We start from the raw sequence: 22,727 nt of genomic DNA on the forward strand, positions 1-22,727 counted from the left end.
ATTCTGTCTATTTTTCTGGACGTGAAAAATCTGTAAAAATATACAACATATTCTTTTGAAATTTGAGACGATTGTGTTATTCGTCGGTCATGTTGGTTGAGACGAATTGAAAACATGCTTGATTTTTTGGGGTTTCAATTAATTTCGACTTTGCTTTTGTAGCTTTCGTTTTGGCTTAGTTCGCATCGTCGTTAGTTACCATCATCATTCGCGGTCCATAATCATATTGTCTTCGTTGTGGTCTTCCTCACCATGGTAATTTGTTAGTTCCATTTCCTATGCATTACGATTTCTCCGCTTCTGCCAATGTAGTTCAAAAGTGTTTTACATCATCACAGTTACATGACATATTTGAGCCAAGGTAGATACTAGATGGTTGCAACAGACTTTTACAGTAACAACTTGATCCAGTTGGTTGCAAAACGAAGTTTCGAAACTTATATATTCATAACGCTTAATTGGAACATAATTGCAAATAGGTTCTTCAACACATCTTGCTTCGTCAACTCTTTAGTAACATCTCGAAACAGATCAGTGTTCACTTGGCTGTTAACAGAAACAGGCCACTCTCGATATGTGTCATACGATCGTCTGTTTACTCGGTAGCAACCATTGTGTAGCTCTCCCAGGGGGCTGGCAACCCTATATCAATCCTATACGTTTGACAGTAGGCAACATCATGGGCCTTATTTAAATACGGTCCGCCTGACGTATACATAGCAGAAAGGGACGGAAAATCGTGTTATAAGCAGGAAGACAAGAGCAGATGATAGCATCAAAAACATGGCTGCCACCCAGGCCCTGAGCTCTCCTCATTGTTCTTCATCAGTAGTTTTTTTAGGTCGATGCGTCGTCTACTTTGAAAAGCAACCGTTTCGTGATGAGTATATTTTTTATTTATTTTATTTATTTATTTATTTATTTATTTAATAAGTCATCTGACAAAGATGGCTTAATGAATAAACTATTTGTCTTATATAAGGTTCAGTCTTCTTACTCTATTCGCAAATTGAGGTGTGGACATACCTCAATCAAACGCGGACTCGACGGATACAAACATACGAACCATTGCACAAATAGGCTGGTTGTAGCCATAGAGAGTACGATGAAAGCTCGGTTGCATCAGGGATTGCTGACGTAACATCCTAGCAGAAGCACGGAAATCAAGCAGTGACAGAAGATGAGAGCAATCGACGACACCGCTGAGTAATTTAGCTATAAACGTAGCCTGTTGTAGCTTACGTCTTCGATCAAGGATTTCGAGGTCAAGCAGACGGAATCTATCGGGATATGCTGGAAGGTTCAAAGGATCACGCCACCGTAGGTTTCTGAGCGCAAGTCGTATGAATCTTTTTTGCACACGCTCGATTCTTAGATTCCTTGATACGTCGTTTGGAGCCCATACAACTGAAGCATTTTCTAGGATCAGCCTTACGAGTGAACAATACAATGCTTTTAGACAGTGTGGATTCGTGAAATCCTTGGCAATCTTAGAGATGAAGCCAAGTTGACGATTAGCCTTGGAAATAATCGATGCATAATGAGAATGAAAGGAAAGCTTCGAGTCCAATATGACACCAAGATCCGTCACTTGATCCACTCTGCTAAGAACAGTATCATCTATGTGGTATTCATAAATTAACGGGTCTTTGGACCGATTGAAGGTCATCACATGACATTTCGCGACGCTGATGACAAGCTTGTTCGAGCAGCTCCACTGAACGAACATGTTGAGCAACATTTGCAGGTGAAAACAGTCCTCGATGCAGCGTACCACCACATAGATTTTCAGATCATCAGCAAATACGAGCTTGCACTTGTGGCCAAGTGTAGATGCAGCGTCATTGAAGAATAATACAAACAATAACGGTCCCAAATTACTTCCTTGCGGAACACCGGACGTGCTAGCAAATGACGATGAAACATAAGTTCCGTGTTTAACGTACAGCGTTCTGCCAGTCAAGTACGATGACAACCACGACACCAATCAATTTGAGGCTCCCAATCGCGATAGCTTGCAGAGCAACACTTTATGATCAATTCTGTCAAAAGCCACCTTTAGGTCCGTATAGATTACGCCAACCTGCACTTTATCTTCCATAGCCAAAAAATAGGTAGTAGTTAGATCCAGCAAGTTAGTAGCAACAGACCTACCGGAAATAAATCCATGTTGATCTGACGAAATGTGGTTTTTTGTAGCGCGTAGAATTTGATCAGTGACGATAATCTCGAGAAGCTTCGATGCGGCAGAAAGGCTGGTTATCCCACGGTAGTTTTTAACATCTCGTCGGTCACCATTTTTGTGCACTGGAAACATGTACGATAGTTTCCATCTCATGGGAAATTCACCTAGCTCAAACGAACGGTTCAAAATGAAGGCTAGCGGCCCAGCTACTGCGCATGCGCAGCGACGGAAAACAGCAGGAAGGATATCATCCGGGCCAGGAGCTAATGAACTCTTCAACTTTTTTGAAGCACCGATGAACATTGCAGATGAAATTTCGAACGTGTCTAAATCAACTGCATACAGCGCGACATTTGACGCAGCTAGTTAGGCCTCGACGTCGGACGATGACACTGGTTCGAAGATGGATGCGAAATGCATCGCGAAGAAATTGCATGCTTCTTCTTCACTATTGGACTCTTTGCCACATTGGATCACATTAGACGGAACTGATGAGCTTTTCCTCTAACTGTTTACGAAACCCCAAAACGATTTCGGATCCAGGCCAAACCGCACCCTCAAAACGTGTGCTTTGTAGAGTGAAGCATTCAACTTTCTGTAGATGTCGCTCGCTCGTTTGAAGTTAGCTTTTGCAAATACGGATTTATGCGCCCGGAAATAACATTGCCACCGATTGCGTTCTTGCTTAGATTTTTTCTTCGTAGGAACGTAGGAAGTTCAACCATTGGCAGATGATGGCACAAAAATTTGAGGCCATGCCATGGACATCCACACTGTCATAGACACAATTCCAGTCGAGGCCTGAAACGTAAGCGAAAAGCACATCAAAGTCGATTTTGCGGTAATTGAGTGCTCGTTCGAATTAATTTGCCACCGGAACTGGCCTAGGACATTCAGCTGCATCATTAACGCGAAAATTAAGTGGGGGGTGGTGCAGATCTACTGGCAGCAATGGCTCATCAGCAGAATATACTACAGAAGAGCTACCAACGGGCGCGAAAACCAAATCGAGAGTGCGATTATTCAGTTGCACGTTAACTTGATTCAGGTTCAACAAGTCCATACCGTCGAATAACGCTGTACTCGCCTGAGTCAAAAGCGTCGAAGAAGCAAGACGAATGCCATTTTCATCCTCAGACCAGGCAGCAATCCGAGGTTGATTGTAATCGCCGCATACGAACACAATGTCATCCAGAGAAGCGTTGTCGCAGAGTTCACGAACGGTGGCGATGTGTTCTTCAATCAGATCGACATTACGGCTTTTGTCCGGTGGAATGTAAATATTGCACATCAGGAATCGACGACCACGAATATTGGCAGAAAGACACACTTGCTCCAGTCTCCTGTGACTGTTCGTATCAATGCGCGAGCTGCCATGTCGTTCGGCAACGGCTATGAGCGCACCACGCACCACAGCGCTTGTCGCTGTTCAAAGGGGAACGATCACAACGGAAAACGTTGAATGAATTTTCAAAAACCTGCAGGGAATTGATGCTGTCGTCTAATCCTGTCTTCGTTAGCATAATGACATCGTAGGTACTGTCGAGAGATCCCAAAAAAATGTCGTCCAGTTTAGTCCTCAAACCTCTCACGTTTTGATAATAAATCCAGGCATTGATGGTACTGCAACTCCTAGGGAGCGAGAGCTCTTCAGAGCGAAAATTGCTGTTACTGCAAGGATACTTGCCATGATAGGCAACTTGCAAGACCCCATCGCCAGCACTAGACTCAGGGCCGGGACGACTTGGTTGGCAGGAACGAGAAAGCTTCGAGATATTTTCCATGACAGCTACGGGCTCGACTGAGCTAGGAGGGTCAGGGGCTTCCGTACTGCTATGTGTAGGGCGTCCCGGGTCAGATGCCGATGAGCTTGGTTGTGATGAAGAGTGGCGTGAAGATGAAGCGTTGAAAAGTGATGAAGGGCTATGCGTTGGTATATTGCAACAAATAGTGTCCTCGAACGGACTTACGCTGGAATCGGAAAGACGATCAGGAAGTGAGAGTTTATGAAAAAGAACGTACTTGCCTGGGAAAGCAGGCTGGAGGACCTCAACTACAGTCTCGACAGCAATACCGCGACGACTATGATGAACGCTGGCAGCAATAGACCGGACTGTGTCGAGCTGAGAAGAGGCCTCCAATGTGCTTTTTAACATGCGTCGCGGGGTCCGTCCATCCGACAGGGAGCATCAGATTTTTTTTTTAGGAAATTGGCAAACTCTCGTAAACGTATACCAAAGGACCAAGTCGAGGGTTCAAACGCCAATTCCTTTAGATTATGTGAAGTGATGACTAAGTTTTGCGTCCATTGCTGCAATGGAAGCACTCTGCCCCCGTTGGCGATACTGCCATACAATGAAACCACTGGAAGCGGCTCCCGTTCTGCTGGGGGATGTTTCTTGGATAGCGGAAGATAAAGTGTTTATTGTGTTGTAGCTTTTGACTATACACAGCAAAAAATAAGGAATTTTACATGACATGTTAAGCAAAACCATGTTAAAATTGCATCGTTTTTAACTGCGGTTTGATTTAATTTTTCATTAAATAGCATAAAACTCATAAAATTATTCGATTTATTTTCTCGAGCAGTGCATTATAATCCACTCGATGTAAAATTTATCAAAGAACATGCTCGTGTTAATTTAAACCAACATACATTGATAAAGCTAATATGGTGGACGAACCGATTATTCAATCAGGTTTTTTCTCCGCCGCATATAGCTCGAGTCACTTAGTAGAAAACTGTTCACAAATATGAAAGTTCAATGGAATGTGTTTTTCCGGAGTGTGGAGTGCTGTACAAATCTTTTGATGCATTCAAAAAACATCTACGGCAGTGCCACTTTTATTTTAAAAATCAGCGCTCTTTTCATTGTTCCGTTTCCTCGTGCAATTTTGTGGAGCACAGTATAAAAGTGGTGGCAAAACATGCATCAAAGCATTTTAATTCAGGGCAACCCATATTTTGTCCATTTGGATGCCATATGAAAAAGCCTTTCACAACCGTGAATTGTATACGTATTAGAGTGATGCAAAATTTGAAATTTTCGCTCCACAATACTTAAACGATTCCAAATCAGATCCTGACTAATCTCTCAAAATTTGAACCCATTTGGTGAGAAACTGAGATGGCACAAACCATTTGAAGTTTGTATGGGAATTACTATGGTAAAACCAAGGTTTTTGTTCATGTCTTTCTAATAATTCACCATATCGGTCTGCTTCAAAAGTTTTCAACTGTACTTGTAGGAATTTTTCCCAGCTACAACTTTGTTTAAGACCACTTTTTGATTAAATGCAAGGACCGAAAGTTATTGATGGTTCAATGCACTGATGTCTTATGATCATGCTCAATCAACTGCTCAGCAGGCAACATTGGTGTTTCTGGGGCGTTGAATAGGACACAAACATTATGGCTACTATGTCACACTGCAAAATACAGTGTTGCCTACAGAGCAGCTGATTGATCATGTCATAAGTTTACCAATCTCTTAAATAATTAATAACTATTTCCTGTCTCGTTTTACATAGAAACAATCTCCAGCAAAGTTGTAGCTGAGAAAATTTTCTATAAGAATAGCTATCGAGCTGTTTTGCAGCTCAATATGGAAAAAGACTAGAAGGTAATGAACAAAAAGTTGAGATTTCCCATAGTAATTTACATGTAAACTTCAAATGGTTTGTGCGAAGTCTGTTTCTAACCAAATGAGTTGTAACTTTTGGAGGCTAATCACGACCCGATTTGAAACCATTTAAGCACTATGGAGCGAAAAAGTCAAATTTTGCATCAGTCTAATGCGTATCCACAATATCTATGTTTATCGGAATGGGAATGTGAAGACAAGTGCGCAGTGCAAAGATAATTCGGTCGCGGATTTCAAAGTGGGGACCAGTGCGAAGTATGAAGAAACAATGAATTCCGACGCGGAATTTTTATCTGGATCACAAAACACAGAATACGACTAAAAAGTCTCGTCAAATGATCAACATTTTTGGAACACTATTTTTGAAGATTCTGTAGAAAAACCACGTCACGGAAACAGCTATACAGGAAAGCGTCACGGCATTGGGTGAAGCCTACGGCCACGTTAAATAGTTACATCTCCACGAGTGAGAGCTGCTTCACATATGAAGGACACAAATTGTGCAAGCGTAATATTTTGCTCCGTAACGTGGGTCACTAGACAGATGCAATATTTGAAATTTTCGCTTCACAGTGTTCAAACGGTTCCTAGTTGGTTCCTGATTAGCCTACCAAAATTTGAACTCATTTAGTAAGAAACTGACTTGGCACAAACCATTTGAAGTTTATATGGAAATTACTATGGGAAAACCAAATTTTGTGTTCATATCTATCTAATAATTCATCCTATTACTCTGCTCTAGAAATTGATAACTATACTTGTAGTAAATTTTCACAGCTACAACTTTGTTGAAGTCCCATTTTTAAATTAAATGTAAGGATCAAAAGTTATTAATGATTTATGCCACTAATGTCTTATGATTATGCTCAATCAACTGCTCAGCAGGCAACATTGGTGTTTCTGGCGCGTAGAATAGAACAAAAACCAGAGTTGCGACCTATCACAATCACGATCGCCAAACAGCTGATGGTAGTAACGCTTTGTACATTCCTATCAATGTGCTCGTCGAAGCTCTCTCTATGACCATCCATCAAGTTAACGAAAGAAGTAAAAAGCAACTGGTGAATGTCGTCTTCTGTTGTGATCCATCACCGATCTGGTCATTCCTGACAATCACGACACTCATCTGTGCTCGTTTTGAAGCAGTTGCTGCTTTGCTTGCTAATGTTAGTGTGTTGGTGAGTGAGCCCAACAGCTTCCGTTTAATGTTGCCTGCTTTGTTTGTAACTCACACACTCGCGCCTGCCGAGACGAACTTGGAATGCGTAGGCATTGTTTTCATTTACTTCTGTCGTTTCGCTTTTTCTCATGATCGTACTGCAGAAGTCTTCACTGTTTTCGTTGTGCTTTTCATTATCAGCAGCGGGTGTAACGTTTTGCTTGTGAGCAGCGACCATTGCTGGTGATTGTTGTTTGCCATGGCTCTAACTATCACTAACTAACTATCGGTTGATGCGAAGACGAGTGTCACGTGAGTGTCATGATATGTTGCATCACTGGCAAACACATTATGGCTACTATGTGACACTGCAGAATACAGTGTTGCCCACAAAACAGTTGCTTGATCATGCCATAATATTATCAATCTCTTAAACAATTAATAACTATTTAATTTGATGTTTGGCTGAAAAACAATACTCCGCAAAGTTGTAGCTGAGAAAATTTTCCAGAAGAATAGCTATAGAAATTTTTAACGGTGCAATATGGAAGAAGGATAGAAGACTACGAAGAAAAAGTTTGGCTTACCCATTGTAATTCCCATATAAACTTCAAATGGTTTGTGCCCAGTCAGTTTCTTACCCAATCAGTTCAATCCTTGGGAGGCTAATCTAGACCCGATTTGGCACCGATTGAGCACTGTCGAGCGAAAATGTCAATTTTTGCATCAGTCTAGTGGGTCACCACCGATATACCACCGATTCCTAGTCTTGACTACTTCAAACTAGGGGAACAGGTTTTTTTCAGTGATCAAAGGAACACATCTTAGTCCTTTTTACTTTTTATGCCTTGAATGTGACAAGACTCGGCTTTGTCCACCGAGGATGATCTTGAAACAAGGAAAAATGAGTTAGTTTGTCTTCATCCATGTGATCTAATCTTCTATTCGTTGTTCCATAGTTTGAAGTGGTAATGACTAGGGTTCTGATGCATGGTCATTATCGGTGTCTTTCCTTCATTTTGTAGCTAAGGAATCCAATTTTGACTGACTTGGAGGGTGTTTCAACACTCCGAAGGGTATAAATAGCGAGACTTTTCGATTAGAATCGATTCTTTGCGATGAAGGCAAGAATGACAACTGTATCAAAACCGAATACTTCATCATTTATCAATAGTGATGGAGTAATACGGCATGCACTAAACTAAGGACACGGGATATACTACAATAGATCAAATTACTGGCCGCATGGGTGTTATGTCCCGAACAGAGAAAAAATATATTTATTCATATGTTTTTTCGATGTCATGTTCGGATCTGCTGGCATATTTAGATAATGTGTGTAATTTTAAATTTCCTGCAAAATTATTAGATGAGCCCATCTAAAGCCATCCTTGTAAAATTCAAGTGACGTTTAATTTGACATGCATGTAAATTTCAAGTCGTGTAAATTCAAAACCGAATTTATTTTTACATGAATACGCATTCTCTTTGTATCAGTTCAGCTTCGAACCTGTTCGGATACGGTTGTGTATAAGTTTGTTTCTGTTTTGTGCGTGCGTTCGCTGATTTTGCCAGATTAGCGCTGGCACTCTGCCTCCCGGACGGTTATACGTGTGTGATTGGTGGTTTTCTCGCTTTCCGAGAAGTTTTGGAATCGAAAAAGAAAACGTGATGCATCATGTTTGCAGGCATCAGAAGAAGTGTCGCTATCTGCGTTGTTTGTTTTTTTTTTTTTTTTCTTCGCTTGTGCTCCCGGTACAGAAATTTGTGGCGTCGCGTGTGATAGTTTTTGATTTCAGTTTGTTTACGCGTTGTATGATTTTGTGAGCGGTCGCTTCGTGTTCGCGTCATGGAGCAATCGACTACATTCGACCAGAGAATTGATCCCCGTAGGGCGGGTCTATGATCGGAGCTACTACACCAAGCGTGACATAGCTGCTTGCAAGGGATTCAGTTGGACTGATTTGGTGAGATTGTTCCATTTTTCTACTTTTGTCTATTTAAACTTAATTTCTATGAATGCGTATCGTTTGGAATCATTTGATTCGGATGAGACTCTTAACTTTTATTTGTTTACATTGTGTTTCAATTGGTATTCTTAAGAACTTCATAAAATAAGGTTTCAATATTTAAATTGAGCAGATCGATTAGCCTGGTGGCTGCCGCTTTTGCTTACTGAGTAGAAGACCGTCGGGCATCCACATTGTAAAGATTCCCTATTTTCAGCTTTTTTACAGGCTGGAGTTGTTGTTTGAACCATTTAGTTTATCAATTTAAATTATCTGTATAACAATTATTCACAAGCATTCTTCCAGGTCAATTCAAGAATAGTTTGATGATGATAAATCTTCATATATTCACATTACAGTTATGACCCGATCCTGTCAATCTCTCCGCGCATCAGACTGTTATTTTTCAATAATTCCACATAATTGTAATTTCATACCTTCCTCCTTCAAGATGAATGTTTACGATACGCATACTTTGCTAGCTGACAAAATGGGGTCATTGCTGTATAATTATTCTCTTTTTGCAGCCTTCATTCAGACTGGATCTATTGATTTAAATTATTTGAGTTTTCTTCCAGCTCTTTGATGACGGAACATCACTAGATTTATACTGTAATGATTCACTCTTACAGCTTTCACCCTGGTTTTGTCTGTTGATTTGATTTGTTTGAATTGGTTTTCAGCTCTTTGGTGTTGGCAGTCGCGGACGATCAATTTTGCTCATGCTCATGCTCTATGTTCATTTTCAGCATTTCGATGATGGAACGTCTTCAGATTTATATTATAAGGGGGCTTATTACGGATGTCACATCACGGTGAAAAGTTGTCACTTGTCGTCACGGTGAAGTGTTTCCCATTTGATTTGTACGGTAATCACGGCTCTTATTCTGAGTATCACTTTCTTATCACCGTGTAGTGACACCCGTAATAAGGCCCAATGATACACCATTTGGTTTTGGCTTCGGGCAAATCCAAGTATAATGCATGATAACACTGATTCATTTAAAACCATGGTCGCATCACTTATCAAGGTGAATCCTGATCCAACGAACCCAACCTACTAACAAAATCTCCTTTTCTGTGTCTTTTGTTGGAAATTTCAGGGTTACATCTTCCTTATTGGGAGCTGAGGAGACATAGAGCTGCATCATATTGTATGTAAAATAATTATTATTTTCATTGCGGAATACCAGTTTTTTTATCCATATAAATGTATTTTCATTATTACGTATTTTAATGTTCTGATATATTTCATTTCTCCATTACATATGTTTACTATATATATAAATAAATACTGGGTTGGGAGGGAGCATCAGGGTATCATTTGACCTGAAACTGGACGATTGGAGTGGTATGACAACCGGAGTCTAGGAGGGAATAAACACTATCATTTTCTTTATCCTACCGATTCGATTGTGATGGTGTGAATTCTACTCCAACAGTTTCAGTGAGATTGACGCGCCCTTCTTAACAAACCATCCTGTAGGAAGCTTAATAAGTATTGCGAATTGCGTTATTCGATTTGTTGGATCGTATCGTTGGAAGGAGATTCTTAAATTCCCGTGGATTTCGCGTAAGTGTCTCTGCTTACGGGTCCACCCCACCGTTTTTGGCCCTTCATACAGCGATATTGTGAATTCAGATCGGTAGCTCAAATTGATCTTGCTATTAAGTGGAGCTGCATACAAGACAAGATCTTCGAAGGGATGGTGGCTACCTTACATACATACATACAATACGCATTCTCTTTGTATGTGCATGGAAATTCGTGTAAAATTACAAAATAATTTTAACTGTATAGTTCTACGAAGTTTTGTACAGTTAACATGAATCGTCGGCACTGTAAAGTCAATTTGAATGAGCCTTATCAAAGAAATGTAGGAACAAAAAAAATTCTCGAAACAGATGCTCAATAAATAAAAAAAAACGTATAAATCACACTCCGTTGCACCAAAGATTCAAGACGCATATTGTTTTATGGAACTCTTATACAACAAACACAAGTAAGATTTGTTGCTTAAGTGTTTCATACAATATTACGTAGCATATAACTTAATTTGAAGCATGATTGAAGGTCATCCAAGCAGTACATTGAAACAGTTGAGTATCATTATTGAGACCTAAAGTAGGTCAAGCAACAAACTTGAAACAATTTTGTATCAAGATGTACTTATTGTACCATTTAAGGGATTTCTGGGCAACTCATGCAAACAAAAAAGTTTACAATTTACTATGTTCTCTGTATTGTTGGAGTAATCTCGTTGTCAACGTCTCGTCGTCGTGTGTTAGACACAATCTCTAGCTTTAATTTATAGAAGTGATTGAAAAAAGCAACCAATATACGAGCTAATTTGGAGAAATTAATTTTGAGAAAGCAAAACCAGTACACACGCAACTTAATTTACAATCCATATTTAATTTTTAATTCTCTTAGCCTGAACCCTGATCTTTATTTAATTCTATAATTTTGATTTGAACTTTACCATCCGTGTGTCCAAAATCTGATGTGATAGTGATTTTATCTACTGATTTATTTTGTCGTTACGTCTATCACCAGCTCAACATCAAAGCTGAAAAGCTTAGATGTGTTCAGCAATGTAAACTATAAAAGACATATCTACTTGCCATCCTATAATAGAATCACCAAATTATAAATCAAACAATGCACTCTGTACTTACGAGTAATCATGTTTGGCGTAGCAATTCCCCAGGAACCGGCACTGCAGCGCATTGCACTGATACTGCTTGACGGCATCCACCTCGTACGTAATGTTGAACCCGTACACATCCAACAGCCGATCCAGCGCCCGTAGATGCGTCCCGTACAGGTCATCCATGGTGAACTTAATTTCCAGATACGGACTGTTGAACTTGATCCACGGCACATTTGTCACATCGTCTTCGGAAAGTTCAAACACATTCATACTGGGCACTTTGAAATCGGCACTGTAGTACATAAACTCCGTAAATCGAAGTCCACTCAGAACGTACTGCTGCGTCAGGTACACCACAATTGATACGTTGCTTCCGACCGCCATGGTGGAAGCATCAATTATCCAGGTGCAGCTAATGGGAATCGGAAACCGTTCCGGAAAGTTGGGTGTCTGTATGATGCCATGGGTGGCCGTCAGAGTTCCTCCGCATAGGTGCGACGAAGCGGACAGTGACGGCCGATCTTCTATACCGAATCCATCGGAATCAGCATCACCACCACCGCTGCCACCAGAGCAGCTCGTTAGGATCAACAAAAGCAACAGTAGCAAGGCAACCGGGCTCAGTTCGGCCGGAGCACCACCACTTGTCATCGACAGCTTCCCGGATGTGGCCGGTGGTCGATTCCAGTTCAACATAATCTCACCTACCGGGCAACATTCGGGCAGAATATTAATGATGGGTCAATATTGTCATCGTTAGCGACGAACATTGGCAGCAGAAGCATCACTTGGTGGTCCACCGGTGCATTTGGTTGCATTGAACTTGGATTGCCTATGCCCGCCGATATGTATCGATTTAATTATTTTTGGGACCTGTTCGGCTAGGTTCCACCCGCGATGCAATGAAAGTTTTCTTTTTTTTTATTATTTATGGATGGCCTTCGTGTGGAGCAGCGGTTGTTTGTTGATTTGCTGTGGGGATGCAATTAATTTCACTGTTTATGAATAATTTGGTGGTGTTGGCGTAATCAATCATGTGCGGTCCGCTTTAGTCACTGAAAAAATAAGCGGAAAAAGAGAAAAGTGATAATTTAATGTTCAATTTTCAAGGATCGATTGATTGATGAAAAAGTGTGTCATACAAATGAAAACTTATCGTAGTTGTTAATTATGTGGTGTGATGGGTGAGATTATTTGTTTCTATCCCGAATAGAAATTAAATCGAACGGTGAAAGATCACTTTTGTTAGTTTTTCATTTCCGTTGTAATTACCATAAGCCCAGTGATACGCAGTTAATGACTTATATCATGTTTGGTAATGATTCTCAGAATAAGAAATAAATACTGCCTCGCAGTTTGTTTCAAGATTGAAATACTATATGACATGATAACAGAAATACATTACTTATGAAAAACCGAATAATCGATACATTCGACTAAATTTTAGTTTGATGCAAGTAACCGCGTACTCTGTTTTGAACGGTCAAAAATGTCATGTCCAGAATCCTTTTGCCGGACGAAATCCACCGGAACGAAACGATGGCTGAACAATGCGAACCATTGATACCCCGCGTATCTGCAGAAATGGCCTCAACTCCATTTTGTACTTTGACTATTGGATGGGAGCATACCATCAATTACTGTCAATGGTCGAAAGGTACAGTAGCAACACCTACCCCACCCGTGTCCCCTCGAGATCGTCAAGTCGACGATGACAGGAGCACATATCGTGGTAGGGGTAAACAATAGTTGCAATTTCCAAACCTACGACTGGATGCCTTCCTTCAAATAACAATTGAAGTGCGGTAAAAATCGGTAGAACTGTTTCAAACACACAGTTGGTACTTGAACGGGTCGGTTTTCATCTCTTTTTGCCAGTGGTGGCGGGGGGGGGACACCCCTCACCATCCCTCTCCAAAGGGGGAGTTTGGTAAAGAGAGATGAAAAAACCGATTTGTACCTTCCTTAAAAGTTGTCCTAGTTCGCTATTCTAATATCTATATACAATCTTCACACTGCCGTACTCTAACGGAACTATCAACTCTATGCTTTCATCTACTCCATCTATCGTATAAAAATTACCACTACAGTCTGTTATTTGAAATTAGCATCTTCAACTATCCATTTTGTAAACAAACCTTGTAAGGCCATTTTCTCGTAAACTGAAGTTCACCAAGGGAAACCAACATAATGAACAGGTAGGGGAAATTCTCCTCTACCCGATTATGGTTTAGGTTTGCGAATGTAGGTTTCGGTTCACGAGAAAATGGCCTTACAAGGTTTGTTTATAAAATGGAGTTGAGGTCATTTCAATTGTTGGTCTTGAATTGTCTAGTAACTTCTACGAGTAACCATAGGAAAGATCGGATAACCAATCCCGGTGGGACCTTGGTCGTATGCTGAAAGGGAAGGGGTGACTCCTCTCTCCGGAGAGTGCAGTCTTCGAGCGTCTGTTCACCATAGAGGTGAGGCTCAAACCGGCGTCTGTTCTCCATGTTAGGAGTGCCTCATCACCGTCCTAGTACCAGCTTGGGACTCTAAACAGAGCTGTACATGATGGTCCTCCGGCGAGACCCTACAAGCCAACCGTAAAACTCAAATAGTACAGGAAACAATCGGCATAGACCCAGGCAACGAATACGGACTAGCAATTGGAAACTCTGAACATGAAACTGTAAGTCTCTAAATTTCTTGGGAAATAACCGCAATCTTTTCACTATACAAAACATCGTAAAACTATAGTCAAAAGGTACATTACAATAAACACTTTATCTTCAACTATCCAATAAGCCTCCTCCATTAGAACGGGCTTCCAGTAGTTTCATTGTATGACAGTATCGCCAACGAGGGAATAAGCACTTGCATTGCAGCAATGGACGCAAAACGCGGTCATCACTCGCACACTCATCACATAACGGTTGATTTACAAAGCCGACGACGCCTCGACCGAAAAAACTGCTGATGAAGAACAATGAGGAAGACCACATAATGGTTGCTGCCGAGTAAACAGACGATCGCGTGACCCACATCGAGAGTGATCTGCTTCTGTCAACAGCCGAGTGAACACTGTTCCTAAGTCGCAACTGACTACGCGCAAAACCTTGAAGGAGCGCTGCCGGATGAGGGAGAGCTGACCGAAGTCCCTCTTGAGGACTGCTGGGATAGTGTCAAAGCAGCCATTAAAACAGCGCAGCAGAAGGAACGGAAATCGACGAAACGGTTAGTTTGAGGAGGAGTGTCAGACGATTTTAGATGCAAAGAATGCAGTGCGGGTGATGATGTTGCAGCAAGGTACCCGTCAAAATGTGGAGCGCTGTAAACATTAGTGAAGATAGCAAACTCATCTTCTACGGGATGAGAAGCGTTGCATAGAAGAGGCAGAGTGCGAAGAAATGGAACTGCTGTATCGTTCACAACAGATCCGCAAGTTTTACAAGAAACTCAATGGATCCCGCAAAGGCTTTGTGCCGCGAGACGAATGTGTAGTACACATATCATACAGAGTGGACTTCAAAAAATGGCAAATAACAAAAGCTTTGAAAGGAGAGTACAAAAAAAGTAAAAACAACATTCAGAATAGACTGTATGAAGCATTTGGTGTCAGGGTGGATCAACCAAGAGTGGGTGTAGCAGGAACCAGCACAACTGGAAACGTTTGCCGACGAGCATTCTCAAAGCCTCAATTGCTGAGTAGCGCTTTGGATATCAACGTGGAACTTATAGACAGATTTCGAAACATTTTGATTGCAATAAACTGCCAAAAACCGATCAACCCCGAAATACTAGACACATATTGCAAAGAAACGTATCGTCTATATCTGCAATCATGCTTGGCATGCACAGTTGTACACACCAATTGCTCATTTGTTTTTAACTTTTCACTCAGTTGTTGAAATTTAGTTTTCTTTAAAGTAATCAATAGATTAGGATCATAGTTTACTGTAGACATGCAAAGAGTAGGTAAACCTTATCATTTGAATCAACATCAATGAATTTTTACACTTAAAGTTCGAGATGTGTGGCGAAGATTTCTCACTTCATTTTTGCCACGCAAAATCAAATATAGTTTATTGCTAGAATTAAAATCTACTTTTTCTTACGTACCTATTACAAGCTTAAACTTTATTCTATCTACTGTTTTAAACAGAATAATGTTTTGTCAACTGTGTGCAAAGTTATTAGCAAATGAGCAGTTCGTGACCAAAACTGTGTATGCCAAGCATGTCTACAATTATTTAGGGGAAATGACGGCTTCGGCATGACAGACTATTTTCAGCAACACAAATTGAAACACTCTTTTCACTGGATTTTCTTACGAAAACACTTCGCTGAATGCATGCAAACGACTCTTTATGCTTTCAGCTTCAATTTGACTATATTTTTACCACTGAGAAAAAGCAATCTTGCAGGGCTTTCTTGAAATGAAACACACGCACTACAAATTGTAGCTGATTTCGAGCTGCCGATAATAGAACAGCAGATTTACATGCAGTTCAAATGGAACGGTTGCCGAAGAAAAACTGGTTGCCGACAATACTCGCTCTCACTAGAGAAGATTGGAGCTTTGTAAAAGCGTTTCAAAACAGTTTTTGACAATTCTTTCGACTGAAATTGTTAGAGCAGCTGGCAGCAAAAGATTGTAAACAAACCAATACTGCATATGTGTGCGTTCCTTAGAGAAAAAGGCTATAGAAAGAAGGTCGCTGCTTAGGTTGCCGAGAATACGTAAATTCCCCTAGTTGGTATAAAATTCCAGCTACAGTGCATAAAGTTCTCGCTCATGCAGGAGATATAGTGATCTATTCTCCAGCACCACTTGGAATACTAGCCGAAGAAGCAACCAAATGCCAGCACAAAAAAATTCGAACCCATCATGCTAAGAAAAGATCAAGAGTGAAAAATTTACATGATGTTTTCATAAGAGCCATGAATGCCTCTGATCCTTTCAGAAGTTCGCTTTAAGTTAAAGTTAAGTTTAAGTAATCGATTACATAAAAAATCAATTCATAAATATCCCGCAGTTGTACAGACATTTCTTGTATTTAAGAATAATAATATTTCAATAGAAACAACTTAAAATAATTATTGAGTGACGTTGATGAAATTGACGATGAAATTGTTGAAGATGCAAATGTAGAAAATGCGTGAATAAATATAACAGCTAACATTAATTTAAAACTTTATTTTATGGCACAGTTACCCAAACACTTTACTAATATAAAAAAAGCTTTGCAAAAGAGATGAATGCTTCCGTAAAATTTCAGAACACTATCAAAAATTCGATTATGATTGATTAACATTAAAACAATGACTTTAATCAATAAAAAAATATTGGGGATAGATATTTACCCCAATTCAACGTATCGCGTCGGCACTCTTTCACTTACCAGACAATAAAAGTCACTTTATGAGGTGACTCTCCATGCAAATTAAATGTAGAGTCTTCTCACAAGGCGTGACTTTCATTGCCTCGCAAATGACATAAGGTCAACCCGATGTACAGAAAAGGGGTGATTGCTTAAGGCCTTGATCTTGACTTGTAAAGTTCCATCACCTTTTTGCTCCAGAATAGTGAAGAGGGCACCGAATACCATTCTGTGATTTACATATAACATATAACAAATAACAAAATATGTAATGATTTTGAACCTCTCCCCACAACGTGGTCCAACGTCCATACAAATTTCTGAAAATTTGTATGGATCGTGGTCTTTCGTCCCCTCCTAAATTGACTACGTGGTTTCTGCATGGCCCCTAAGATGCATCTTGCGTTGAACATCATTAGTAGGGACCTGATGGCATGTCACATACGTCGAAAATTTACGAGTCAAACCACATTGATTCAAAATATAATAAAATATAATAAGAAGTCATGTACAAAAATATCTTGAAGCTAACAATTCATACCCATACTATCATAAATCAATACAAAAACGCATAAAAAGCACGAAATTATTTGTGTCTACCTTCTTGTATGGAGATTCCCCACTGTGCTGTGGTTGACCAGTCAGAATGGGAAAACTCGTGAAATTAAGATTTACCGGGAAAATAGTCAATTCCTGAAAGTAGACCATATCGATATCGGTTCTGCTACCGGGTGGCCAGAAAACGTCCTCCAGTTATCCGGAATCATCGGAAAAATTGTGAATTCCTGAAACTAGGCCTTGAGTTCCAATGTATTTTTTTTGTATCGAATTTGGTCGTAATTGTTTTGTGAAATTAGGAGCATGGCGGCCTTGTTGCGACCGATTTTGCATGCTGAGCAGAATATCATGGGTTCATATATTCTTTTTTTCCTTGATTTATTTTCCATCGATTTTGTTTTCCGTACAGCTCTCACATCTGAACCCTACCTATCGACCCATCAAGTCATATATCAGGGACCAATGGTCTTACTTCCCGTGATCAGAGATTTTATGCCTCAGAAAATCATGGCGGTGCCGACTGGGATTGAATCCAGACCCTTTGGGGTGAGAGGAAATCACACTTACCACTACACCACTGGCACCACTGTCCCAAGCTCCTTCACAATAAAGAGTTATACTTCTAAATCAGCTTTCTTTCATAAAACGATATTGCTGTGTATCATTTTATGAAAGAAAGTTGATTTAGAAGTATAACTCTTTATTGTGAAGGAAATTGGGACAGTGGGTGCCAGTGGTGTATATACAGGGTGTTTGGTTCAGGGTAGATAGGGCTCTTAAAATTATGAAAAAAAACCCCATGAAACATAGGGTCGGAAATGACTGCTAAGTGAGCTATTCAACATTTTATGTTTTTTTGTATTGCCAACTTTGGTTATTTTTTTTTTAATCTTAATGTAGTTTTCTGATTTCAACATACCAAATGAAAGATTAAAGTCTTAGCTATCAATGCTCTTTGAAAAAGAACTCGATTAAAGTTAATTATCATACATTAAAATTGAAAAGTATGTTGAAAGTACCAAAAAAAAAACTGGTGAAGTTTCATACATTTTAGTGTTTTTAAGTTGAAATTTTTCATTTCTGTTTATTTAGTTGTTCTACAAAACATTTTCCATGCAGTTCCCTAGATTTGTGCCTTTGATAGTAACTTTGTAGACTTTATGGTTTCTTCGTAATTACTGATTTAAAACAGCCATAAAAACTTGTGACGTTTTCTTAAAATGCGCTATAGTCACCCTATTCGTTCGTACGTTCGGCTGTTGCAGTGGACTACGCACATGAAAATTTGTTATTGTAAATGTTTAGCTGCATTCTTAACTTTTAATTACCGCACATCTCCTGCGCCGAAAGAAAACATTACTGCGGAGATGTTTTGCGGTATCGAATATTGCTCAGTCTCAGCAGAAAACACAACGAGAGACACCGAATCGGCGAATTCTGAGAGCGGAAGGGAGAGAAGTAGGTAGTGGTAATAAGTCGATGTTCTTTTTATTTCATAGCACTCGCAGCCCAGCTGCGATGCTGTTTCGATGGAGGAGTGTCGAGCTCCGCTGCTTCTGTATGCACACTTAGATTTTTTACAGGAGTTAGTATTTTCACTGGATTTTTGGATTACTGACTCGGTTAAAATTCAAATGACTGTTATTCGTAAAGATTGGATAAAATCGATTTATTTTTATTTTTCATCATTAACAGAAGTTAGTCTGTAAATTTTCGTAACACATTTTCTCAAATTTGAATTTTTTAAATTTTACCGAAGAGTTCCGCAATTCAAAAACTCGGTAAAAATTACTAACTCGTTAAGTGTGTACTGATGGCTAGTGAGTGCCACCCATCCCCACTTATAATTCAGTAATACACTATTTATTCATTTCTGTTTGATATGTTTACAAAGTTTGCAAACAGAAATGAGCATTGCAGTGTAGTAACCAATTTTCCAAGTCATAGACTTCAGATAACTGTTCAAAGTCCCAGATTTTTTTATAACGGAATCATGAACAAAAAACCAAATACCACTATGACAAACGCGATCGGTCTGAAAGGATCTTTACATAGAAATTGTTTTAAGGTGATACGATCCAGAACCTCGGGCTCTGGTTCCACTTCGCTTTTTCCAGGAGGCCCTTATCTGCTACTGGAAAACATACAATAACAAAACTGTGATGATAATTTAGTGCCTCAAATCGCAATAGTGCCCGAGATTAAAGCTGGGTTTAGATAGGGCAAGTCAATTGATCAAGTCAGTTGAATTCAACTGACTTGAACGCGAATTGAACGTGTAAACCATGCCTTTCAACTGACTTGATCAACTCACTTGAATTGAAAAAAGTTGAACCAGGCTCAACTTTTCAAGCCAATTGAATTCAACTGAGTTGATCATTTGACTTGCCCTATCTAAACCCAGCTTAAGTCTCTAGAAAACTCGAAGTGGCAGTAAAAATACTAACTCCTGTAAAAAAAATCTAAGTGTGCATACAGAAGCAGCGGAGCTCCCCACTCCTCCATCGAAACAGCATCGCAGCTGGGCTGCGAGTGCTATGAAATAAAAAGGACATCGACTTATTACCACTACCTACTTCTCTCCCTTCCGTTTTTAGAATTCGCCGATTCGGTGTCTCTCGTTGTGTTTTCTGCTGAGACTGAGCAATATTCGATACCGCGAAACATCTCCGCAGTAATGTTTTCTTTCGGCGCAGGAGATGTACGGTAATCAAAAGATAAGAATGTAGCTAAACATTTACAATAACATTCTACCAAATTTTCATGTGCGTGTCCACTGCAACAGCCGAACGTACGAACGAATAGGGTGACTATAGCGCATTTTAAGAAAACGTCACAAGTTTTTAATGCTGTTTTAAATCAATAATTATGAAGAAAGCATAAAGCCTACAAGGTTACTACCAAAGGCACAAATCTAGGGAACTGCATGGAAAATGTTTTGTAGAACAACTAAATAAACAGAATGAAAATTTTCAACTTAAAAACACTAAAATGTATGAAATTTCACCAGTTTTTTTGGTACTTTCAACATACTTTTCAATTTTAATGTATGATAATTAACTTTAATCGAGTTCTTTTCAAAGAGCATTGATAGCTAAGACTTTAATCTTTCATTTGGTATGTTGAAATCAGAAAACTACATTAAGATTAAAAAAATATAGCTAACCAAAATTGGCAATACAAAAAAACATAAAATGTTGAATAACTCACTTAGCAGTCATTTCCGACCCTATGTTTCATGGGAATTTTTTTCATAACTTTAGGAGCCCTATCTACCCTGAACATATGTTAAACCCGGAACCAAACACCCTGTATATAAGTGTATAAATTTTAATATTACATCCAAGAGGATGCACTTCAATCATATCGAAAATCTCATCACAACAATAAACAAATGCAGTAAAAGCAGCGTAATGTCAGTTCATGTACTGTATTAATGATAATTTTGTCCTCTTTGGTAAGTAATATTACATCACATTTTCGACACGATTGAAGTGCTCCCACTTTGTTGTGAAATTAAAATTAATTTTTGCTGTGTATGAAGTGTAATGAAATCGAGGAACGGCTACGTAAAAGAAGGTAATATTTGAGTTTTAGGAAAGACGTGTTGATCGGAAATTTATATAAAATTCTTCTCAAGAGCAGTTGCTGTCGTCGTTGGTGAGGCCGCCGCCGGAACCGGGTGCGTTCGGGCGTGAAAGGCGCCGATATGGCATATTTTTAGATCACCAGTATTTACACATTGAGGACGATTGCTAGTCCCAAGAAACGTCTATTGGTTTTCTGTGTAATTACAGCTTATCTGGCAATAACAGAGTTGTATCCGCGGGCGATCAATTGTGTTCATGCTCTTAATTGTCGAACAAAGTTTGTATCCTCAAGCATTGCGTCTAGAAAATCGTCTCGTGAAGGTTTTATACAAAAATATGCATTATGGAACGCTTGTACGCTGCACTCAGTGCGGTAAATTTTCATTTTCAATCGAAAATAAACGATGAATTCGAGAAACACTATGAATCATTATCAACAAGTCACTCTTCAATCGTTTGATATCGATTAGCACTATCATTTGAGTCACTGCAGCTCATTTATTTTGAAAAACTGTACGTATTCATTTGAGCGTGTTTATCGTATGCTTGTCATGAAGATAATGAACGATGAGCGTAGCTGTCAAAACTCGGAATGAACATAAAGGTTTTTTGGTTCATGCTCACTCGCATTGATCATCAGCAGAAAACAGCGAGAGCAGAATACTTCGCACAGTGGGGTATATTGATTTGCACCGGTTAAAATTAATGTTACGCTCTTAGAATAGCATAGAAGATAAGGATTATCAAATTATAATCAACATGAAAAAGAAAAACAAGCTTTATAAAAACTAAACCAAAAATGCTCCTAATTTTTGAATTATTAAATTAAATGTTGCTCCAGTGTGCGACATAATAAGAAACGTCAAAAATCAAAACATCCAGAACCGAACATTACAAACTACTGTGCCAACCGTTTCGTGATCGACGACCAGTGCAGAATTGGCCGGAAATTTTCAGAGGAGCACGGAACGCTCTTTCACCTGATCGACAAAAAAAAGACGATGTACCCGGGATCGTTGGAATTGAGACAAACGAGAGTTGCTTAACCGGTAAGTACTGCGTTGAAATTTTTGTATGGAAAATACGGTTCGAACGAAAACAAGAATAAGGGTGATAATCTGTTCTTAACCAACTTTCAATTAATCTTCATCGTAGGATGCATTTTGGTAGGAGCTTAATCACGGAAATACCTTTTATTATAGCGGAGGAATTTTGCACCAGTGGCTGATTGAGCTGATTTTCCGTAGAAAGAGCTGTCACAACAAGCAATTGGTGCAACTGGTTTAAGGACAGCCGAGAAATGGCAGTGGACGACGGAAATGGGTCATATACCGAAGTAGTGCGCTTCCGTAGCCGTAGTTATAGTAGGGACGAAAAGAAGTGCATGTGGAATAGAAGTTCTTGTTGGTGAACGCATAACTGTCCCATGTGATGGTAGTTCGATAGTACATGCAACAGTTGTATTACAGCCGATGAATTTTTCGAATGTTTCCTTAAAATAATAATACATATTGAGTGGATTCTGAATCTATTCACATTTTATTCAAATTGTTCTCCTCTTC

The 22,727-nt window shown here is 39.5% G+C and overlaps 1 protein-coding gene across 1 annotated transcript in view; it reads right to left on the reverse strand.

The window, feature by feature from the left end:
• LOC135709864 (uncharacterized) overlaps positions 1-22,727 on the reverse strand; it is a 949,216-nt gene that overhangs the window by 630,574 nt on the left and 295,915 nt on the right. The window contains exon 3 of the mRNA XM_065232287.1: positions 11,677-12,706. Coding sequence (XP_065088359.1) covers positions 11,677-12,347 — 671 coding nt within the window. The 5' untranslated portion in view covers positions 12,348-12,706. The remainder of the gene's footprint in view (positions 1-11,676; positions 12,707-22,727) is intronic.

The sequence above is a fragment of the Ochlerotatus camptorhynchus genome, unplaced genomic scaffold (genome assembly GCF_037179485.1).
Source record: "Ochlerotatus camptorhynchus isolate MF236.1 unplaced genomic scaffold, CSIRO-AGI_Acam_v1.1 ptg000367l, whole genome shotgun sequence".
NCBI lineage: Eukaryota > Metazoa > Arthropoda > Insecta > Diptera > Culicidae > Ochlerotatus > Ochlerotatus camptorhynchus.